Source organism: Lathamus discolor, chromosome 3 (assembly GCF_037157495.1).
Source record: "Lathamus discolor isolate bLatDis1 chromosome 3, bLatDis1.hap1, whole genome shotgun sequence".
Lineage (NCBI taxonomy): Eukaryota > Metazoa > Chordata > Aves > Psittaciformes > Psittacidae > Lathamus > Lathamus discolor.
The window spans coordinates 25853508-25871808 of record NC_088886.1 but is presented as its reverse complement, the minus strand read 5'-3'; the positions used below and the strand labels follow the sequence as shown (position 1 = coordinate 25871808).

At 41.8% G+C, this 18301-nt stretch overlaps 1 protein-coding gene across 1 annotated transcript in view; it reads left to right on the top strand.

Annotated features, from left to right (window-relative positions):
• NIBAN1 (niban apoptosis regulator 1) overlaps window positions 1–18301 on the top strand; it is a 74305-nt gene that overhangs the window by 44774 nt on the left and 11230 nt on the right. Inside the window, exons 6-8 of the mRNA XM_065674210.1 lie at window positions 7733–7848; window positions 17198–17302; window positions 17398–17560. Of these exons, the coding sequence (XP_065530282.1) occupies window positions 7733–7848; window positions 17198–17302; window positions 17398–17560 (384 nt within the window). The remainder of the gene's footprint in view (window positions 1–7732; window positions 7849–17197; window positions 17303–17397; window positions 17561–18301) is intronic.

The window sequence follows — 18301 nt, the reverse complement described above, 5'->3', positions numbered from 1 at the left end:
TGAAGTACCTGTACAAGAGATGGAAATGACCTCTGTATTCAGATGGTTAAGACACCACAGATTTTTAAAATAGCAGCCTTTTCTTCCAGCAGCCTCCTTCTGGTTTGGGTTTGTGTGTTTTCATTTTTGCCTGCTTTTGTTTCAAAAGAACTAAATTTGTTGGTTTTTTTTTTTTTTGTTTGGTTGGGGTTTTTTTTTTGTTTGTTTGTTTTTTAATCAAAGAGCATGTATAAAGGAAAGCAGAGGAAAAACAACAGTCTAGATACATTTGAAAGAAACAGATGCCAAGGGTAGAAGGGGATGACTTGGAAGGATAAGAAAATTAGATAAAATATAATTTGCATTTCCTAGCATGAAATCTATTCCACTGAGAGTAGCAGTGTCCAGTGGAAAGCACCATCTTTTGAGACTGCTAAAATAAAAGACATTTAAAAATAATGTTTAGCCTTATCCACCTCCTAGTACTGTTTGTAGCATCAAAAGAAGGAAGACCCTGCACTGATATCTGTACAGAGATTTTTGTCCCAGGAAAATGCTATATAAGGTGAACAACAAGAAAGAGCTACAAAACAGTTTTGGTGCTGCCTTCACCTGAGCTAGTTTTCCACCAAATAGATGAAGAAGCAAGGAAATATTACTGTGAGATCACGTAAAATTAAATGTAGTTTCTACTAATTTACCATACTAATTTCCTTCCAGTGGCTGTCTTCCTACCTCCCCCTCTCTTTAACCAAATTCAGCCTGTGGTTTTTGAAGATTCGAGGAAGTATTCATGGTCCCTGCTGTCTTGTAGGAGGCAACTACAAAGTATAGCAAGTTGTTAGTGACTTACATTGGGAAGAGACATTTGACCAAAGCTGCAGTTATTGAAGATGGTAGGCAAGAGCCAGGCAAGGCTACCTTCCTACCTATGGGCCTTTACATGATCATCTCTTATAAATACAGCCATAGTTGAATGCCAGAGTGCTTTAATATCAATTATAGTTACCTGCAGAAAGAATTCAGGGACTGTATGGAAAATAATATTCACTGAATGCAGAATCTTTAACAAAACTAAGGCAGCTCTCCAGCTCAGTAACATGTACATAGATGTGAGAGCTGCAGGAAACAGATGAACCCAGGGTGGATTACTTCTGAGTTTTGGTAGTCAGCTGATGTGTGTTATGTCAGAATCAGCATTTCTTTAATTAAAACCTGTGCTCTGTGAGCTCAGACTTCTGGATTCTGTTTTAACACTTGTTCTTCTAAGTCTTTGGCCCTTAGCCTATTGTGAAATGTCAGCCAAAAAGCTTGGATTATTCTCAGTGTTTTAGCTCACTTTGGTAAAAGTGCTTCATCCACAGTCAATCCCTTCACTACTATTAAAAATAAAAGTAATAAATTTATTGTAAGAAAAGCCCATATGGGAGAAGGACATTTAGTGGATTGCAATAGGGGCACTCAGTTTGTTTTCAAGAATGACATGCTCGTTTTTTACACATCACGAAACATACTGACTGCAGTTCCTTGGCTCTCCAAGCAGTTTAACACAGTAACGCTGTTGCTGTGTGCAAAAATCAGTGAGTCCCAATTTGCAGCATTAGCCAAGGCACAGAAAGGAACTGTGAACCAGTGGTGTCTCAGTAGAGTGGAAAATTCTCACTGTCTGAAGTCCCACCAGAGCTGGAGAAACATTTCCCTGCTCTTCCCAAACACAGACTTTACTATGCAGTTGCACAAGCAGTACAGAAATGAGCTGTGCTGACACTTATATGAAGACTTAACTGTCACTGTTGCATTTGTTAAGGGGGTAAATGATACGCTGTCTGTCTTCAAACACCTATTGGCATTCCTGCTGTTTGATGACCATTTTAGCCTCTTTCATGCTGCAGTATTATTGTTCAGAGGGGCACAAAATTTAAATATTCATAGAATCATAGAACAGGGTTGGAAAAGACCTCAAGATCATCTAGTTCCAACCCCCCTGCCATGGGCAGGGACACCTCACACTAAACCATCTCACCCAAGGCTTCATCCAACCTGACCTTGAACACTGCCAAGGATGGAGCACTCACAGCCTCCCTGGGCAACTGATTCCAGTGTCTCACCACCCTAACAGGAAAGAATGTCCTCCTTATATCCAATCTAAACTTCCCCTGTTTAAGTTTTAACCCATTACCCCTTCTCCTGTCACCACAGGCCCTGACGAAGAGTCCCTCCCCAGCATCCCTATAGGCCCCCTTCAGATACTGGAAGGCTGCTATTAGGTCCCCACGCAGCCTTCTCTTCTCCAGGCTCAACAGCCCCAACTTCCTCAGCCTATCTTCATACGGGAGGTGCTCCAGTCCCCTGATCATCCTCATGGCCCTCCTCTGGATTTATTCCAGCAGTTCCATGTCTTTTTTATGTTGAGGACACCAGAACTGCACACAATACTCCAGGTGAGGTCTCACAAGAGCAGAGTAGAGGGGCAGGATCACCTCCTTCGACCTGCTGGTCATGCTTCTTTTGATGCAGCCCAGGATACGGTTGGCTTTCTGGGCTGCGAGCGCACACTGCCGGCTCATGTTCATTTTCTCATCAACCAACACCCCCAAGTCCTTCTCTGCAGGGCCGCTCTGAGTCTCATCTTTGCCCAACCTGTAGCTGTGCCTGGGATTGCTCCGACCCAGGTGTAGGACCTTTCACTTGTCATGGTTGAACTTCATAAGGTTGGCATCAGCCCACCTCACAAGCTTGTCTAGGTCCCTCTGGATGGCATCCCTTCCCTGCAGTGTATCAACCAAACCGCACAGCTTGCTGTTATTGGAAAACTTGCTGAGGGTGCACTCAATCCCACTGTCCATGTCAGTGACGAAGATGTTAAACAAGACCGGTCCAAACACCGATCCCTGAGGGACACCTCTCGTTACTGGCCTCCAGCTGGACATTGAGCCATTGATCACAACCCTTTGTGTGCGGCCATCCAGCCAGTTCTTTATCCACCTTGTGGTCCATCCATCAAATTGATTGTGCCTTAGCATGCCTTCCAGGAGAATGTGCTCCAAGATTTTTCCAGGCACAGAGGTGAGAATGACTGGTCTGTAATTCCCCAGGTCTTCCATTTTCCCCTTCTTGAAAGTGGGGGTTATATTTCCCTAATATAATACAGATATTAATATATCCATTCAATATGGATATTGAAATACTTTTTAACAGTTAGCATGGCAGGTTAGTATATGTAATGCTAAAGAGGCATGTGTTGCAATTAAGAAAAATATTCAACTAAGCGGTTAAACATCAGCTTTTGAGCTTTTTGTTACAAAGCACAGCAAGAGACCCAATTCAGCAGTCTGCAGTATATGCAGATATAGAACCTGAACTAGAATGTTTGAGTACAGATTTCATATTATTTGGATTTGCTGAAAATCCACCATTTTAGCTAGATGCAGTGATTTCTGTGGCACTCATCCTCTCTGGTAATGAGGTGTATTAATAGAAGTTTTTGCACAGAGGTCTTAGTGTTTTGACTGATCTAACACCAGTCAATCTATGCCTGTAGACAAGACTGAATTCACCAGGGCAATTAGTTTCCACTCCTGCCTTTAGACACACAGAGGAAATGTTAGTGAGTCAGAAAAATTATTCAGATAGCCTTTCCCAAGGGGCTTTTAAGCAGTGTGCCAGCAACATGTCCATCTTCAAACAAAATTGCAGCTGTCCTGCCATGGATGGGAGAGCGCATAGGAATCTGGGACTGAAGATTTCCTCGTTGCTTGCCTGTACAACCAAACATTCATCTGCCAAGTGACAGCGAAGGAGTCCCAGCTCATTGCCTGAAGCACCCTGTTAGGAGACTGCAAATCCCACAGCAACTGAAAAATTAGATACAGGTGAAATTAGGAATGAGGAACTCTTAAGTTAACTCTTCTGCATCAGGTGCAAGTGTGCTCAGTGGGCGTTAAACAGTCTGTCTTCTGCATACCATTTTGTTAAGGTTTGAGAATTTTTGTTGGTTTGTTTTAGTTTTTTTTTTTTTTTTAGAGAGATTTAAACTGTTTATCCACTGCATGCTGTAGCTTTCTGCAGTCCTGAACAAACTGAGCTACGCCTTTGAAAGACTTGCAAATTTGGGTAGATTTGTGAAGTCATGGTGCTTCCAGATGTCCTTCCATCTTTTAAAGCAGAGCTTTATAGTGGTTATTCCGTTATGTTTATAAAAGGAATTTATGGCTAGCAATATCTTATCTGTTATTAAAATTAGGCTCCACACTTGGATGTCTAAAGATAGAGTCTCTAGGTGGGTTTTCTTATGTTAAAATTAAACAACTCAAAGAGAATTTTATTTTGCTCTCCACAAATAAGCTGATGTTATATTCATTAGCAGTTGGAGAAGATGCTTGGTAATTTTCCAAGTGCAGACTAACCTGGATTAAGCACGTAACATCAGTCTGGGTACTTATAAAGCTTCACTGGCCTTTTGCTGGGGGACATTCAGTAAACCTTATGGCTTTGTATGGGAGTTGGTTAAGGATGACCTACAACCACCACTGCACCAAGCTCCTCTAACATGTTCCGTTTTCTACAAGCAATGGGGACAGATGCGTCACTCATGGTAGGTGCCAGCCAGATTTGTCGAAGGGGAAAACCTTGCAAGGGTGTTAAGGAGAGTGAAGCACACTTCATCCTTTCTTCTGATGAACAATTGTTCCTGATACCACTGGGGTTTACCACCTGCCCTGTTTGCAGCTGCAGTGTTTGCTTCCGTTTCCCACGCACCATCCTCTCTCCTGCACGCAAGCGGTGCTATCCCAACAGCTTATTCATTGTTGTCCTTGCTTTGCTATGGCATAACAGAGCTGGTTGCCAAGCCAGCCGTGGTCCTTTAGCCTTTTCATAAACTGCTAGATCTGATTTACAGAAGCTCTGTCTCTTCCCTGCTGAAATCTTAGAGTGTATGCACCACAGCTCCTTTCAGCTTGGGTACAATTCTTTCTTCTTGAGGGGTACCCCATGAATGTGCCTCTGTCTTGTGTGCCTCACTAACAGCTTCTGCACAGCCCAATGCTGGATGGATCTAGTTGTTCAGTGCCTTATCACTGATGCAATCTTTTCCTCTTATGGAAAGTGGGAATGAAATTGCCTAAATTAAGTAATTGTAGAAGCCTTGAAGGATAGAGCTTCCTTTCTACTTCGGGCTGTTTTTACAGTAAGACTGCCATAATTGTGTTTTTCCTCCATGTTTACTGGCATAGGAAAGAATGCATGATTGGGATTTTATGGTACTTGCAGCTTGATATTTTTCCCATGAACTGTTCAAATAAACTATTCAAATAAATTGCTTTTGGATTTTTAGAACCTTCTTCCCACTTCTGTATCGAATTAGGACAGTCAGAACAGAGAGAAAATATTCTCTTGACTATGAAGTTAAATGAGTTTGATGATCTTAGAGGGCAGACTCTTGTCAGCACTGGTGCATCATCATCTCAGCAGGTCCAAGATCCAGCCCTTTGGATGGTCTGTTGTCCCTTTTGGTTAGGAGCACAGCTGTGAAGAAGAAAAACATGTGAGTCATGATTGGAGAGCTGCAAGAGCTGCAGTTTTCCCTTTCTCCAGCCAAGCCTGGCCCTCTTCTTGTCAAAATATTCAGAGTTTAATTCTGTGAGGACAGAAGCTTTCATAGGCAGTGCTCCACCAGTTTCTCAGATTAAATACTCCATTCTTTCACTAAAGCTGCCACCTCTTGGCAGTAAACAACCTGACAAACTCTTTTACTGATATTTTAGCATCCTTGTTTGTGACTTGCTATTAAAAGTGCTATTATCATGGAGGTGGCAATAAAGGTATGGTTAGGATTTTACCTGGCTGTTTTTCTCTTGTTTGATCATCGTGTGAGCTTGAAGAAATTATGTGATCTCTCTGGACCTCCAAATATCTGCAAATCGGGGATGGTATCTAGAGAGTGGCACTGAGAGAGTGTTTACTGCACCACACTATCTATAACTTACCTTCCTGAAGTAATTATTACGCTCAGGGGAAACTCTGAAAGGGCAAATTCTGACATTTGGACTCTTAGCAGATCTGAAACCTCATTGCCTACCATTTAGATAAAATCTATTCAGTGTTGTTTTCAAGCAGCAGCCAGGGTAAAGCACTGATGAAATTAATTGTATGTTTCACTAGCTTTCGTTTTTGTGTAAAGCATGTGGTAGTTGACATTTCAGGCATTACTGCAGTTTTAATCCTTTGTGTTTCCCATAATTTGTATAATGCCTGTATTGTCCTTGGTATGCATGCAAGCCTTCTATAAAGCTCCTCTCTTCAGAAGTTTCATGAACAAGTCAGAAATGTCTTGCTTGACAGGCAGGACTTGAGAATTTATTCTCTGACTCTTCACATAACAATAGTTTTTACATATCAGTATCTTTTAAAGTAGCATACTTACCTTTCAGAGAATTAATATTCTTTCCTCCTTTCTTCCTAACATGTATACAACAGGATTTCAGCTGATCAAGGCTGCAAGTATATAACCTTGAAGAGTGGACAGTAAATCATTGTGGCTTTGTTTTTCCCTTCAGATAATCCTCACAATAATCCTAAAGCTCAGTTCCACAGCAGAGACACAGCACTTGAATTCCTGAAGTGTTTCAGTGCTGTTTTTTCTTACTCAGGTTTGTCAGGCAGCCCGATTGCACTAGGGAGCTTTTCCCCATTTTGAGGCAAAGGGACTGTTTCTCCCCAGATCATGACAAACTAGTTCTGCTGTATAAGTGCTGTTGCAGTCTTAATTAGCTGTGGGTTTGTGCACTCTCATGTGAAGGAGAGTGTTGGCTGCAACTCTCTTGAAAGCCTTTAGCAGTTTGGAAAGAACAAATTGTCTGTGATGTGATTTCTGTTGCACAACTGATTAACCAGAGTTTGTAAGAGCAAACTAGCTCAGCTACTTCTCAGGTTTTTCTGTGCTATGGTCTCATTTGTACAACAGAGTGTCCCGAGGCTACCATGCTGTTCTTGGGAAAAGCTACCATCTAGCAGCAGTAGCTGTGGATGATAACCAGATACTTTGGAGCTGTGGTTAAACATTCTTGAAATATTTAGGGAAAGCAGCATGATTTTGTCAGAAGTTTTTGTGCTTAATTGGTATGAGCACAGTGCTTACTTTGTTCATGAAAAATCATCTTTATCATCAGTTCCTGAATAAAACAAAGAAAATAAAAGATTATTTGGGAGTGTTAACTCAGGGTTTAGAAAATCATCAAGCTCTTACAACATACCACAATCAGCTGACTATGATTATCTTAAATTCTTAATTCTTATCTTAAATTAAAGAAGCATAAGCTCCCAACTCTTCGTCCTGATATGGACTGTCGAAGTCTTCCCATGTACCATCTTACATTGCTCATAGGTATAAAGGCAAGGGATGAGCTTTCACATGTTAATGTCCACCTAATTGAAGTCTACCACAGAGAAGCCTTCCTGCCACAAAGCTCTTACCTTATCATGTGCTCCATGTTAACATTTGCATATTAACATTTGCTGGGTTTGGTTAAACTTACCAACTTACATTGGGTGGTAGATCACACTTGCAGTGTGACAGTTAACATTGCACTTGCAAATCTTAATGAAAGCCCAAGATCTTCAGACATTCAGGTTTAATAAATAATTTTAAAATATTAGTTAGATGCACATGAAATGAAAAATGGATCAAAAAAGGATGGTAATTTTGTAAAGATTATTTATGGGTAAATCCTTTGTTACTTTGTGTTTTCTCTAGATTTTCTCAACCAGACAACTTATGAAGTTGAAGCGTTCTTAGAAGCCATCCAATTCTTCCGGCAGGAGAAAGGCCACTATGGGATGTGGGAAATGATAACTGGTAACGAAAAAGAGGTAAAAGAATATCTTCCTGATATTTTATTGGCTTTGGATATGTCAGCTTTGAGGATAATGAAGGTTGTAAAGCCTCTTGGGAAAAGATGGCATTTTAAAAAAGAAAATCTGGTAGGTAGGAATGCCCAAGATTTCAAGATACTTCTTACTGATATGTAAAGTGATAATTCTTTTTTAATAAAATCCATTTTGAGTTTTTTGCTAGAAAGTGAAAGAAAGTGTGCTATGAACTAAAATTCTTGCATTGTACTAGAATGTAGGGATGACCACATTTCCACGAAAAGCTCATGCATCTACTTTAATTTTATGCCATGGGGTCAGTTGGTGAATAAATGCTGTGTCTAAAACAAAGCACTTGCTAATATCTCTCTATCACATTTGGTGCTGTTTACAGTTTCAGTAAATTAGTGACAGCAAAAGCAATACACACAAAACTCGGAACCCATGGTCTGTATGCAGTAGATACTCTCTGTCAGCTGCATCGGGCTGTGCTCTTTTTTTCTATCTTTTATGAGAGCTATTTTGCAGATAAGAGATTTATTTTTTCTTCTGTTGCTATTACCTTTGTTACTTAACACAGTACTTTCCCGCTCCTTGTCCTGTAATGCCTCTAGATGCCATCATAGGAGATCAGGTTTCATGAAGAACAGAATAGCAGCTAAACAAAGATTTTGAAAAACCTCTTCATTTTGCTTTTCCCTGTACTTTGGGACTGAAGCTTTTAGTCCTGAGTGGATAAACTGGTATACCTACTTATTGTGCCAGACTTCTGAAACAGGGTCTTGCATAGTAATAGTCACACTTGAACACCAGAAATTTGTGTACTTCAGTTCTTCAGAAATGAGGTCCTAAGCTCAAGGTCTGGGTCCATATTTGGGCACCTGAGCAAGTAGCTTTAGAGCACGGGTGGTAGCTAGATTAATTCCACTGATCTCTTTGGCATCACTCCAGATGTATTTTAGTGCAATTGAGCCATTATTTGAGCCCTGATTTACAATTATTTTCCTAAGCACTGAGCACTCAGCAGCAAATATTTACTTTAGTACCAGCTGCTGGGTGTTTTCCTTCATGAAATCTGGCTTCCCTTTGGGAAAATGGGAAAAAGCTTGATGAAGAGTTTATAATCTGGGGATTTGCTTTAAGAAATCAGATTATTCTTTTAGGAGAAGTCTACCTTTGAAATGCTGAAGAATGTGGAAACTGGGGAAGAAACTATAAACAGTGTCTTTCCCAGTGCCATCATGTCAGGGATTGAGGTTTACGGCTAACATCTGATAATTCCTTAGTATAAGGAGTTCCATCCTTCCAATGGAGGGAGTGAGGGTTTTCCTCTTCTCCCCTCCTCCCTCCAGTTATGTAGCTGTTACAGTGCTAGTTTCATTTTATGTTTTATTTTTATTATTGCTTGCCAACTACTTACTCATAGCTCATATACCTCAAGAGAACTGTAATCAGAAGACATCCAGACTAGTTATGCTATTATCTTCTTAGTAATAATTCATTCTGCAACTATGGTTTGTTCTCATGCCTGCTTTGACAAATATAATAATTATTTTAGGCAAACATCCAAGCTAAGTGAGTGGTTTGGAATGAGCAAGCTACAGTTTGTTGCTGTAAAAATCTCTGCAGAATGCCAAAAAATATACTCCCTGACACTAATTTATAAAGACACAGTCTCTACAGCATTAGCTCATGCAGTTCTACCTAGGTACTGCAACATGGATGTAATACTAGCAAGTACCCAGTCACTTGGCTGAAGACCTACTGATTTATTTTTTTTAGTACCCAGTCACTTGACTGGAGACCTACTGATTTTTTTTTTTTTTTGTGTGTCATAGAAGTTCCTTTTCCTGGTTTTATTTTTGTTCTTTTTCATTTTTAAGGTTTCATTATTAATAAATTCAGTAGTAAATGGTATTTCTGTAGGTTAAGTGCTGAAATACTGGGTTAAACCCACGAAATTATCGACAATGCTTGTTGTAAGCAGCAGCAGCGAGCTTTTTTTGGTGAGAGCACTAAAACACTCTGATTTCATATTAATATAACTTCATTGGTCAGTACTACATGAATGCAGAAGTAACGTACTGGTAAATCAAGAATAGCGGAATAAGGGATTAAAAAGCCTTAAAATTCTACAGTGCACCTTTCAGTACAGAAATATAAAGCCAATCCAGCATTCCTAAAAACGTGCTCAAATTCTTCAGAATATGTTTGATCTATTGTCACGTTTATTATTTGTTCTGTGGTGCTCCAGTCTGGGTTATTCTTGAGATTATTTTTAACTGACCTATTAGTTTAGGACCTGAAATAGTCCATTGGTTTTGACAGGTATTTGGGTCAGCACGGCTGAATCCAAAGTGGTAGTGTGGCATAATCTATAAGTACTTAAGTTGCATGAAACAATAATAATAGGGTATGGCATGTTATAGGTATATTAGATGTATGTTAATAAGTAGGGTATTGTGTGTTACATTTCTGTAGGGGCTCTCTTACACCCACTCTATTTTACACTACATGGCATGCAGTCAGAGTCCTTTCTTACTTACTTTTGCTGTCTAAATTCCTGCCATTTCCCTGTCGTGTTGTTGGTGCATGCCTAAAACCTGCTCAAGGAGCTGTAATATGTGAGGTTAAATGTCAGGAAGAATTGGCATGATGAAATGTAAAGTTGAGCAGTGCTTTTGCATTTTGTATTGGCTTAGCCAGTAGCTGTGTGCCTCAGGGCTGTGGTCCTTTAATGAGGACTATGCTGGTCTGTTACTGAAGCAAGGACAAGAGCTGGTTTCAAATATGCATCACTTAGCAAAACCTCTGTTCAAGCCCCCTGGAGAAAAAGGAAGACTATGTACTTTGGCACACTTTACTGAAACCACTGAGCAAGGTAGTAATCCTTTAAATCCTTTACCCAGAGTAAATGAGAAATCTACAGAAATTTAGGATGCATTTTGTGCTCCTTTTATAGGGTTATTATGTCTCTCTGTGATTTGCAGGATAGCCACTGCACTTCAAAGCTTTCAAGAGTCTGTGGGCAACCTCATATCTGTGCACAGCTGGGACAGATAAAAAGCCTTGATGAAAGGGCTATGTGCTGTTCTGCATAGCATATGAACCATAGTATTGCCTCTGTCATCATAAATTGGCAGCCGTACACCTGTAACTGTGGGCCACTACAAACATACCTGGGCAAGATCTATGAACAGAAAACGAACATGTCCAGAAATGAAAGATGTCCCTTTCTCCTTTGAATTATGAGGATGAGTAATGACTGAATCAAATACGAGACTGAGGTCTTTAGTTCAAAGTTGAGATCCTTTAAGCAGAGAAATTCAAGAATCCAGCATATATCCCCAGCACTGATAGATGCCTCCACATGAAACACGTTCAGAGACCTGAGGTCACAAAGAAATAGTAATAGGGCAGGTCCTATGATGAACTCCTTACCTCTGCTTGCATAGTTTGGCTTATTGGCCAACTTGCTGCTGAAAGTGTAGGAGAAAGAGAGGTCTCACAGCTTTCTCAGGCCAGAGGACATGCAGTGTCCATAAATAAAAAATGGAGAGGAAAGCCTAGACTCCCCAAATCGGATGTCTGCCTGTAACTCTGTGCATTTATTGCCAGTTTGGTGCATCTGAGTGGGATGGGCAAAGAAGAAGTTGTAGTTCAAATCTACACAGACAAGGTTCAAAGCCTGATACAGCATGTAATTTTGAAAAAAACTTCTGAAATAGGTACCAGTGAATGAAACCAGGCATCCATCTCACACCATTAAATTCTTCCTGTATTGAAGAAAGAATTTGATCCGTCTTCTGTACAAAGTTGGGTGATGCTATCAAGAGAACCACAGAACCATAGAACAGTTTAGTTAAAAGGGTGTCCTGGGTTTAGCAGTAGCAGTCAATTTTTCTCCTTCTTAGTAGCTGGTGCAGCACTGTGTTTTGACTTGCAGCCTGGGAACAGAGCTGATAACACCAATGTTTTTAGTAGTTGCTAAGTAATGTTTACTTTGACCAAGGACTTTGTGAGTCTCATGCTCTGCCAGGGAGGAGGGGAGGCTGGGAGGAAGCAGAGACAGGACACCTGATCCAAGTTAGCCAAAGAGGTATTCCGTACCACAGCATGTCATACCCAGGGAGGTAACTCAGAGTTACCTGGAAGGGCACTCTCTCTTCTGGGTCGGGCTCGTTCTAGTGGGTAGTATCGTATTCTCTTCCCTTGTTATTTCCCTTATCATTATTATCATTGGTGGTAGCAGCAGTGGTTTGTGTTATACCTTAGTTACTGGACTGTTCTTCTCTCAACCCGTGGGAGTTACATTCTTTCGATTCTCCTCCCCATCCCTCAGGGAGCGGGGTGTGTGGGGGAGTAGAAACTGTGTGGCTGACTGGGTTTAAACCACGACAAAGGGGATCTCTGGAGGTTATCTGGACCAATCCCACACTTGAAGCAGAGCCAACTTTAGAGGCTTTGTGCAGTTTATTTCTGAAGATATCCAAAGCTGGAGGTGGCATGACTTGTTCCCATGATTGCCCTCATGCTGAAAGATATTTCTTAATACCTGACTTATTTCCCTTGTTACTACTTGTAACTGTTACCTTTTTCCTTTCCCTGGCCATTTCCAAGAAAAGTCTGGTTGTGCCTGCCTAACATCCTCCATATTGAAGTTGTAGACTGCAGTAAGGCCTCTCCTGAGCTTTATCTTCTTAAGGCTGAGCAAACCCAGTTCCCTTTGCCTCTCCTTACATGTCATGTGCTCCATCCCCCGATCATCCTGGTGGGTTCTGCTGGACCCACTCCAGTGTGTCAAGTTCTGTTTTTTACTGGGGAGCCCCAAACTGGACACCACTCCAGATGTGGTCTGACAAGTGCTGAATAGCGGGAAATGTTCTCCCTCAACCTGCTGTTGCCTTTTGCTGCAAGGCCACCCCGCAGACTAATGATGAATATCTTTTCCACCAGGATGCCCAAGTAATTTTCTGCAAAATTGCTTTCCAGCCAGTTGTCACCAGCCTAAACTGATGATCAGGGTTGTTCCATCCCAGATGTTGAACTATACTTTTGCTTTTGCTAAACTTCATGGGGTTTTTGTCCACCCATTTCTTCAGCCCATCTAGGTCCCTTTGAATAGCAGCCTTGCTTGTCAGTGTATTGACCACTCCCCCAAATTGGTATCATCTGTATTCCCAGTTTGATGCATTTTCTTTCTAATTGGAACCATCTGCAAGACTGAATTGCTAGTCAGATGCTGGGATGAGAAAGGGCGATGCTTCCTTTCTACAACCACTGAACCCTGTTTCAAAGTGAAAATGTTCTTGAGGGAGAAAAGTACTAAGTGTCAATTTAGAAAAATACAGCAATGATAAACTAGCCATATACTTACAGAAATGATAAAAAAATGGGGCAATGACACTTTTTCCTCGATTTCTTTACGTTCCAGCATGAATGCTCCATGTGTAGAAGTCCCTGTGACACTTCCCTCTGCCTTTCTGCTGTGGTGCACCTTTGTCGCAGAGTATCTTCTTAGGTTTTCATTCAAGAATCTGGAGGTGTTGAGAGGAAACTTTAATGTGTATGAAACCCACAATGTGAAAGTTTTACTGGTTTTAGACTAGTAGAGTTATCTTTTAGTGACAAAAGAAAGTGCTTGAATTTTTTTTCTTGAACTCCAACAGCTAGCTATTTATTTTATCTCTTTTTTTATATCAGGATTAGTCTGAAGCTAATGAATCTTTTGGATCATGTCGCAGATTTAAAAAATCAGAGTAGAATTATTTGATTCACAGGTTACCCACAATTCTGGTTCCCATTTTTCTCCTATATCCTGTTTTTTGTAAGATCTTGTTCTTTTCTTGTTTGAATTGTGAAGTTGGTGCTCACCTAAAAAAGTGCTGGAGACTCACATTAGGACAGTCATGTCTTTCTTTTCACAGAATCACAGAATCCCAAGGGTTGGAAGGGACCTCAAAAGATCATCTAGTCCAACCCCCCTGCAAGAGCAGGGTAACCTACAGTACATCACACAGGAACTTGTCCAGGCGGGCCTTGAATATCTCCAATGTAGGAGACTCCACAACCCCCCTGGGCAACCTGTTCCAGTGCTCTGTCACTCTTACAGTAAAGAAGTTCTTCCTGATGTTAACGTAGAACTTCCTATGCTCCAGTTTACACCCATTGCCCCTTGTCCTATCACTGGATATCACTGAAAAAAGCCTAGCTCCATCATCCTGACACCCACCCTTTACATATTTGCAAACACTGATGAGGTCACCCCTCAGTCTCCTCTTCTCCAAGCTAAAGAGACCCAGCTCCCTCAGCCTCTCCTCATAAGGGAGATGTTCCACTCCCTTAATCATCTTTGTGGCTCTGCGCTGGACTCTTTCAAGCAATTCCCTGTCCTTCTTGAACAGAGGGGCCCAGAACTGGACGCAATATTCCAGATGCGGCCTCACCAAGGCTGAGTAGAGGGGGAGGAGAACCTCTCTTGACCTACTAACCACTCCCTTTCTAATGCACCCTAAGATGCCATTTGCCTTCTTGGCCACAAGAGCACATTGCTGGCTCATGGTCATCCTCCTATCCACCAGGACCCCCAGGTCCCTTTCCCGTTCACTACTTTCCAGCAGGTCACCCCCCAACCTGTACTGGTACATGGGGTTGTTCTTCCCCAGATGCAAGACTCTACACTTGCCCTTGTTAAATTTCATCAAGTTTCTCCCCGCCCAACTCTCCAGCCTGTCCAGGTCTCGCTGAATGGCAGCACAGCCTTCTGGTGTGTCAGCCACTCCTCCCAGTTTTGTGTCATCAGTGAACTTGCTGAGGGTGCACTCAGTTCCCTCATCCAGGTCGTTGATGAAAATATTAAACAGCACTGGTCCCAGCACCGACCCCTGAGGGACTCCACTAGTCACAGACCTCCAGCTAGATTCTGCGCCATTGACCACAACTCTCTGCCTTCTTCCTTTCAACCAGTTCTTGATCCACTTCACTACTTGATCGTCAAGCCCACACTTCCTTAGCTTATCTATGAGGATGCTGTGAGAGACAGTATCAAATGCCTTACTGAAATCAAGAAAAAACACATCTACTGCTCTACCATCATCCCTCCACCTAGTCACTTCCTCATAGAAGGCTATAAGGTTGGTCAAACATGACTTCCCCCTCATAAAACCATGTAGGCTGTTCTTAATGACCCCCTCATCCTTGATATGCCTAGAGATGGAGTCAAGAATAAGTTGTTCCATCACCTTTCCAGGGATGGAGGTAAGGCTGACCGGTCTATAATGACCCGGGTCCTCCTTCTTGCCCTTCTTATAGACTGGTGTGACATTTGCCATCCGCCAATCCTCAGGCACCTCGCCCGTTTCCCACGACTTACCAAAGATGATGGAGAGAGGCCTAGCAATGACCTCCGCTAGCTCCCTCAGTACCCGTGGGTGCATTCCATCTGGACCCATCGATTTACAGATGTCCAGATTGCATAGCTGATCCCTAACCCAATCCTCATCTACCAAAGCAAACTCCTCCTTTGTCCTGACTCCTTCTGGGGCTATAGGAATCCGGGGCCCCCGGGGAGAGCCTGCAGGAGTAAAGACAGAGGCAAAGAAGGCATTCAGCACCTCTGCCTTCTTTATATCCTCTGTCTCCAGGGCACCCACCTCATTCAGCAGTGGGCCTATATTGCCTCTTGTGTTAGTTTTATTTGCTATGTATTTGAAGAAGCCCTTTCTATTGTCCTTAACCCGACTAGCAAGATTAAGTTCCAAGAAGGCCTTAGCTGTCCTAATTGCCTCCCTACATCCTCTAACAACTGTCCTATATTCCTCCCAAGTGGCCAGCCCCTCCTTCCATAATCCATAGATTCTCCTTTTCCACTTGAGTTTGCCCAGCAGCATCTTGTTTAACCACGCTGGTCTCCTAGATCCCTTACTTGATTTCCTACTCATTGGGACGCTCTGATCCTGAGCTTGGAAGAAGCGGTCCTTGAATGCTGATCAACTATCTTGAGCCCCTTTACCGCCTAGTACCCTTTCCCATGAGACTTCCCTTAGCAGTTGATTGAAGAGGCCAAAGTTGGCCCTTCGGAAATCCAGAACTGTGGCTTTGCTAGGTATTCTATTCCTCCCACACAGGATCCCAAACTCCACCATCTCATGGTCACTGCAGCCAAGGCTGCCATTGACCATCACCACTTCGACCAAACCCTCCTTATTGGCCAGTACTAAATCTAGCAGCGCTGCTCTCCTAGTTGGTATGTCCACCATTTGCATTAAGAAGTTATCATCAATGCACTGGAGGAACCTCCTAGACTGTGAATGATTGGCTGTGTGAGTTTTCCAGCAAATATCGGGGTAGTTAAAGTCCCCCACGACGACTAAGGCATGTAGTCGCGAGGCTACTTCCAGTTGCCTGTAGAAAGCCTCATCAACTCCTTCATCCTGATCAGGAGGTCTATAATAGACCCCCACAACTGTATCACCCGTGCCAGTCTGTCCCTTAATTCGTACCCACAGACATTCCACTTGCTCCTCATCCGACCCCGGACAGAACTCAATACATTCTAGTTGCTCCCTCACATAAAGTGCAACTCCACCACCTCACTTTGCTGACCTGTCCTTCCTAAAAAGGACATAGCCATCCATGACCACATTCCAGTCGTGTGAACTGTCCCACCATGTCTCTGTAATTGCCACTAGATCATAACCTTTAGACCGCACACAGACTTCTAACTCCTCCTGTTTATTCCCTATGCTGCGTGCATTGGTGTACAGGCATTTCAGGGAGCACGTCCTAGTACCCTTTATCCCCTGCGGGACAGGGTCTAAAAAACTATCCTTTCCCACAAATGAATGTGCTTTTCTTGCACAATTATCTTCCTATCAGAGCATCCTTTGTTTTACGACTTGTTAGAACAATTTATCTTCAATGATACCTCCTCTGGGAGGGTATGAGTGTCCCAGAACAAGGTCAGTGTGGGGAAGCTGCAAACCAACTTTTTTTATCCAGTTGCTCAATTGATATCAATCATTTTATCTCCACTGATTTGCACATGGCAATTTCATAATAGCATGCAGTAAATTTTAATAGGCATCTTATTTCATCTGTGGTAAGTTTTTGCATGGTCTCTCAAAGTCCAAGTCTCACTCAAAAGAGTGAGAAATGCTTCAGATGAAATTCCTGGATTTTTCCTCAGGCATACCTAATATTTTTAAATCCAGTGTTCCTGGCAACCTGGGATAGTCATTGTATTTATTTGAGATTGCCTGTGTTTGCACATCACTATGTGATGTGGGTGCTCAGTTTTGAGACGGAGAACAGTATATGAATGTGTAATTTTAATCATCTGATGATATAGATCCTGAGCAACCTTGTGATGGAGGAACTTCTGCCTAACCTTCAAACAATGATCCTGCCTAAAATGAAAGGAAAGAGGAATGATAGGAAGCGGACCTGGTTTGGTGTAAGTACTGGTATTGATAGAGCTTTTTCTCATAAAACCTTGTAGTCTGTGTTTGCTGATTCTAACCTATGCTTCTTAATTTAATTTGGATTTAGATTGTGGAAGAAACTTACGGCTTAGTTCAGCAGCAAGTGTCAGAAGGATTAAGTACCTTGAAAGAAGAATGCAGAGATTTTGTAAAAACTCTTGAAGGAACGATTCGTTCAGACATGGATCAGATTCTGAACTCCAAGAATTTCTTAGCTGGAAAAATCAAAGGTTAGTGGAGGAACAGCTGTGTTTTGCAGCAATTTTTTAATGTTTCCCATTGTGTTGCTCAAATTACCAGATGTCATTGTTTTGAAATTCTCATGTGTTTTGAAAAATCCAACTGGAGACACTAATTTTCAGAAAACAAATGCTTTGAACCTCTGCTGCCTTTGATGGGAACTGATACCCATTGCCACTGTGTCTTTGAAAATACTAGGTCTTCTCAAATGGAGGTAGACCTGATGGGTTTTGAGTACTATGACTAGAGTTGCTTGTTCTGCTTTCATTTTTATTTGGACAGCCTTATGCAATGAAGATAAGAGGTCACATGAGCATAATTAAAAGTGTAGTGGTTTTGACCTGATGTCTTGGAATGTGCCACAAAACCAGGTTCTGGTTATATGACAAATTCATAAGCTATGAAAGAGTACTTAAGCCAAAGGGCTTCTTAGATAGTTTTAAACTAATGTGAAGTAATTATAATTTTGCTATGAATATAAAAATGAGTGTAAAACATTAGTTGATGTTGCTTAAGCTAGCAAATAAATGATAATTTAGGACCTGTTTTGATAAAACTCAGGATGTTCTGTTGATATCCTCACATACCAGATTAGGATGCTTTTGGTGAACTATAGAGTACCAAGTTTGGATGCTTCCTTACAGAGTCTCCATGGCCATGCTCTGTCTGAATCTCCCAGTATGTATCAATGCTAAGAGCTGCCCTTTCCTGTGCTCTCACAGTACCCCTAA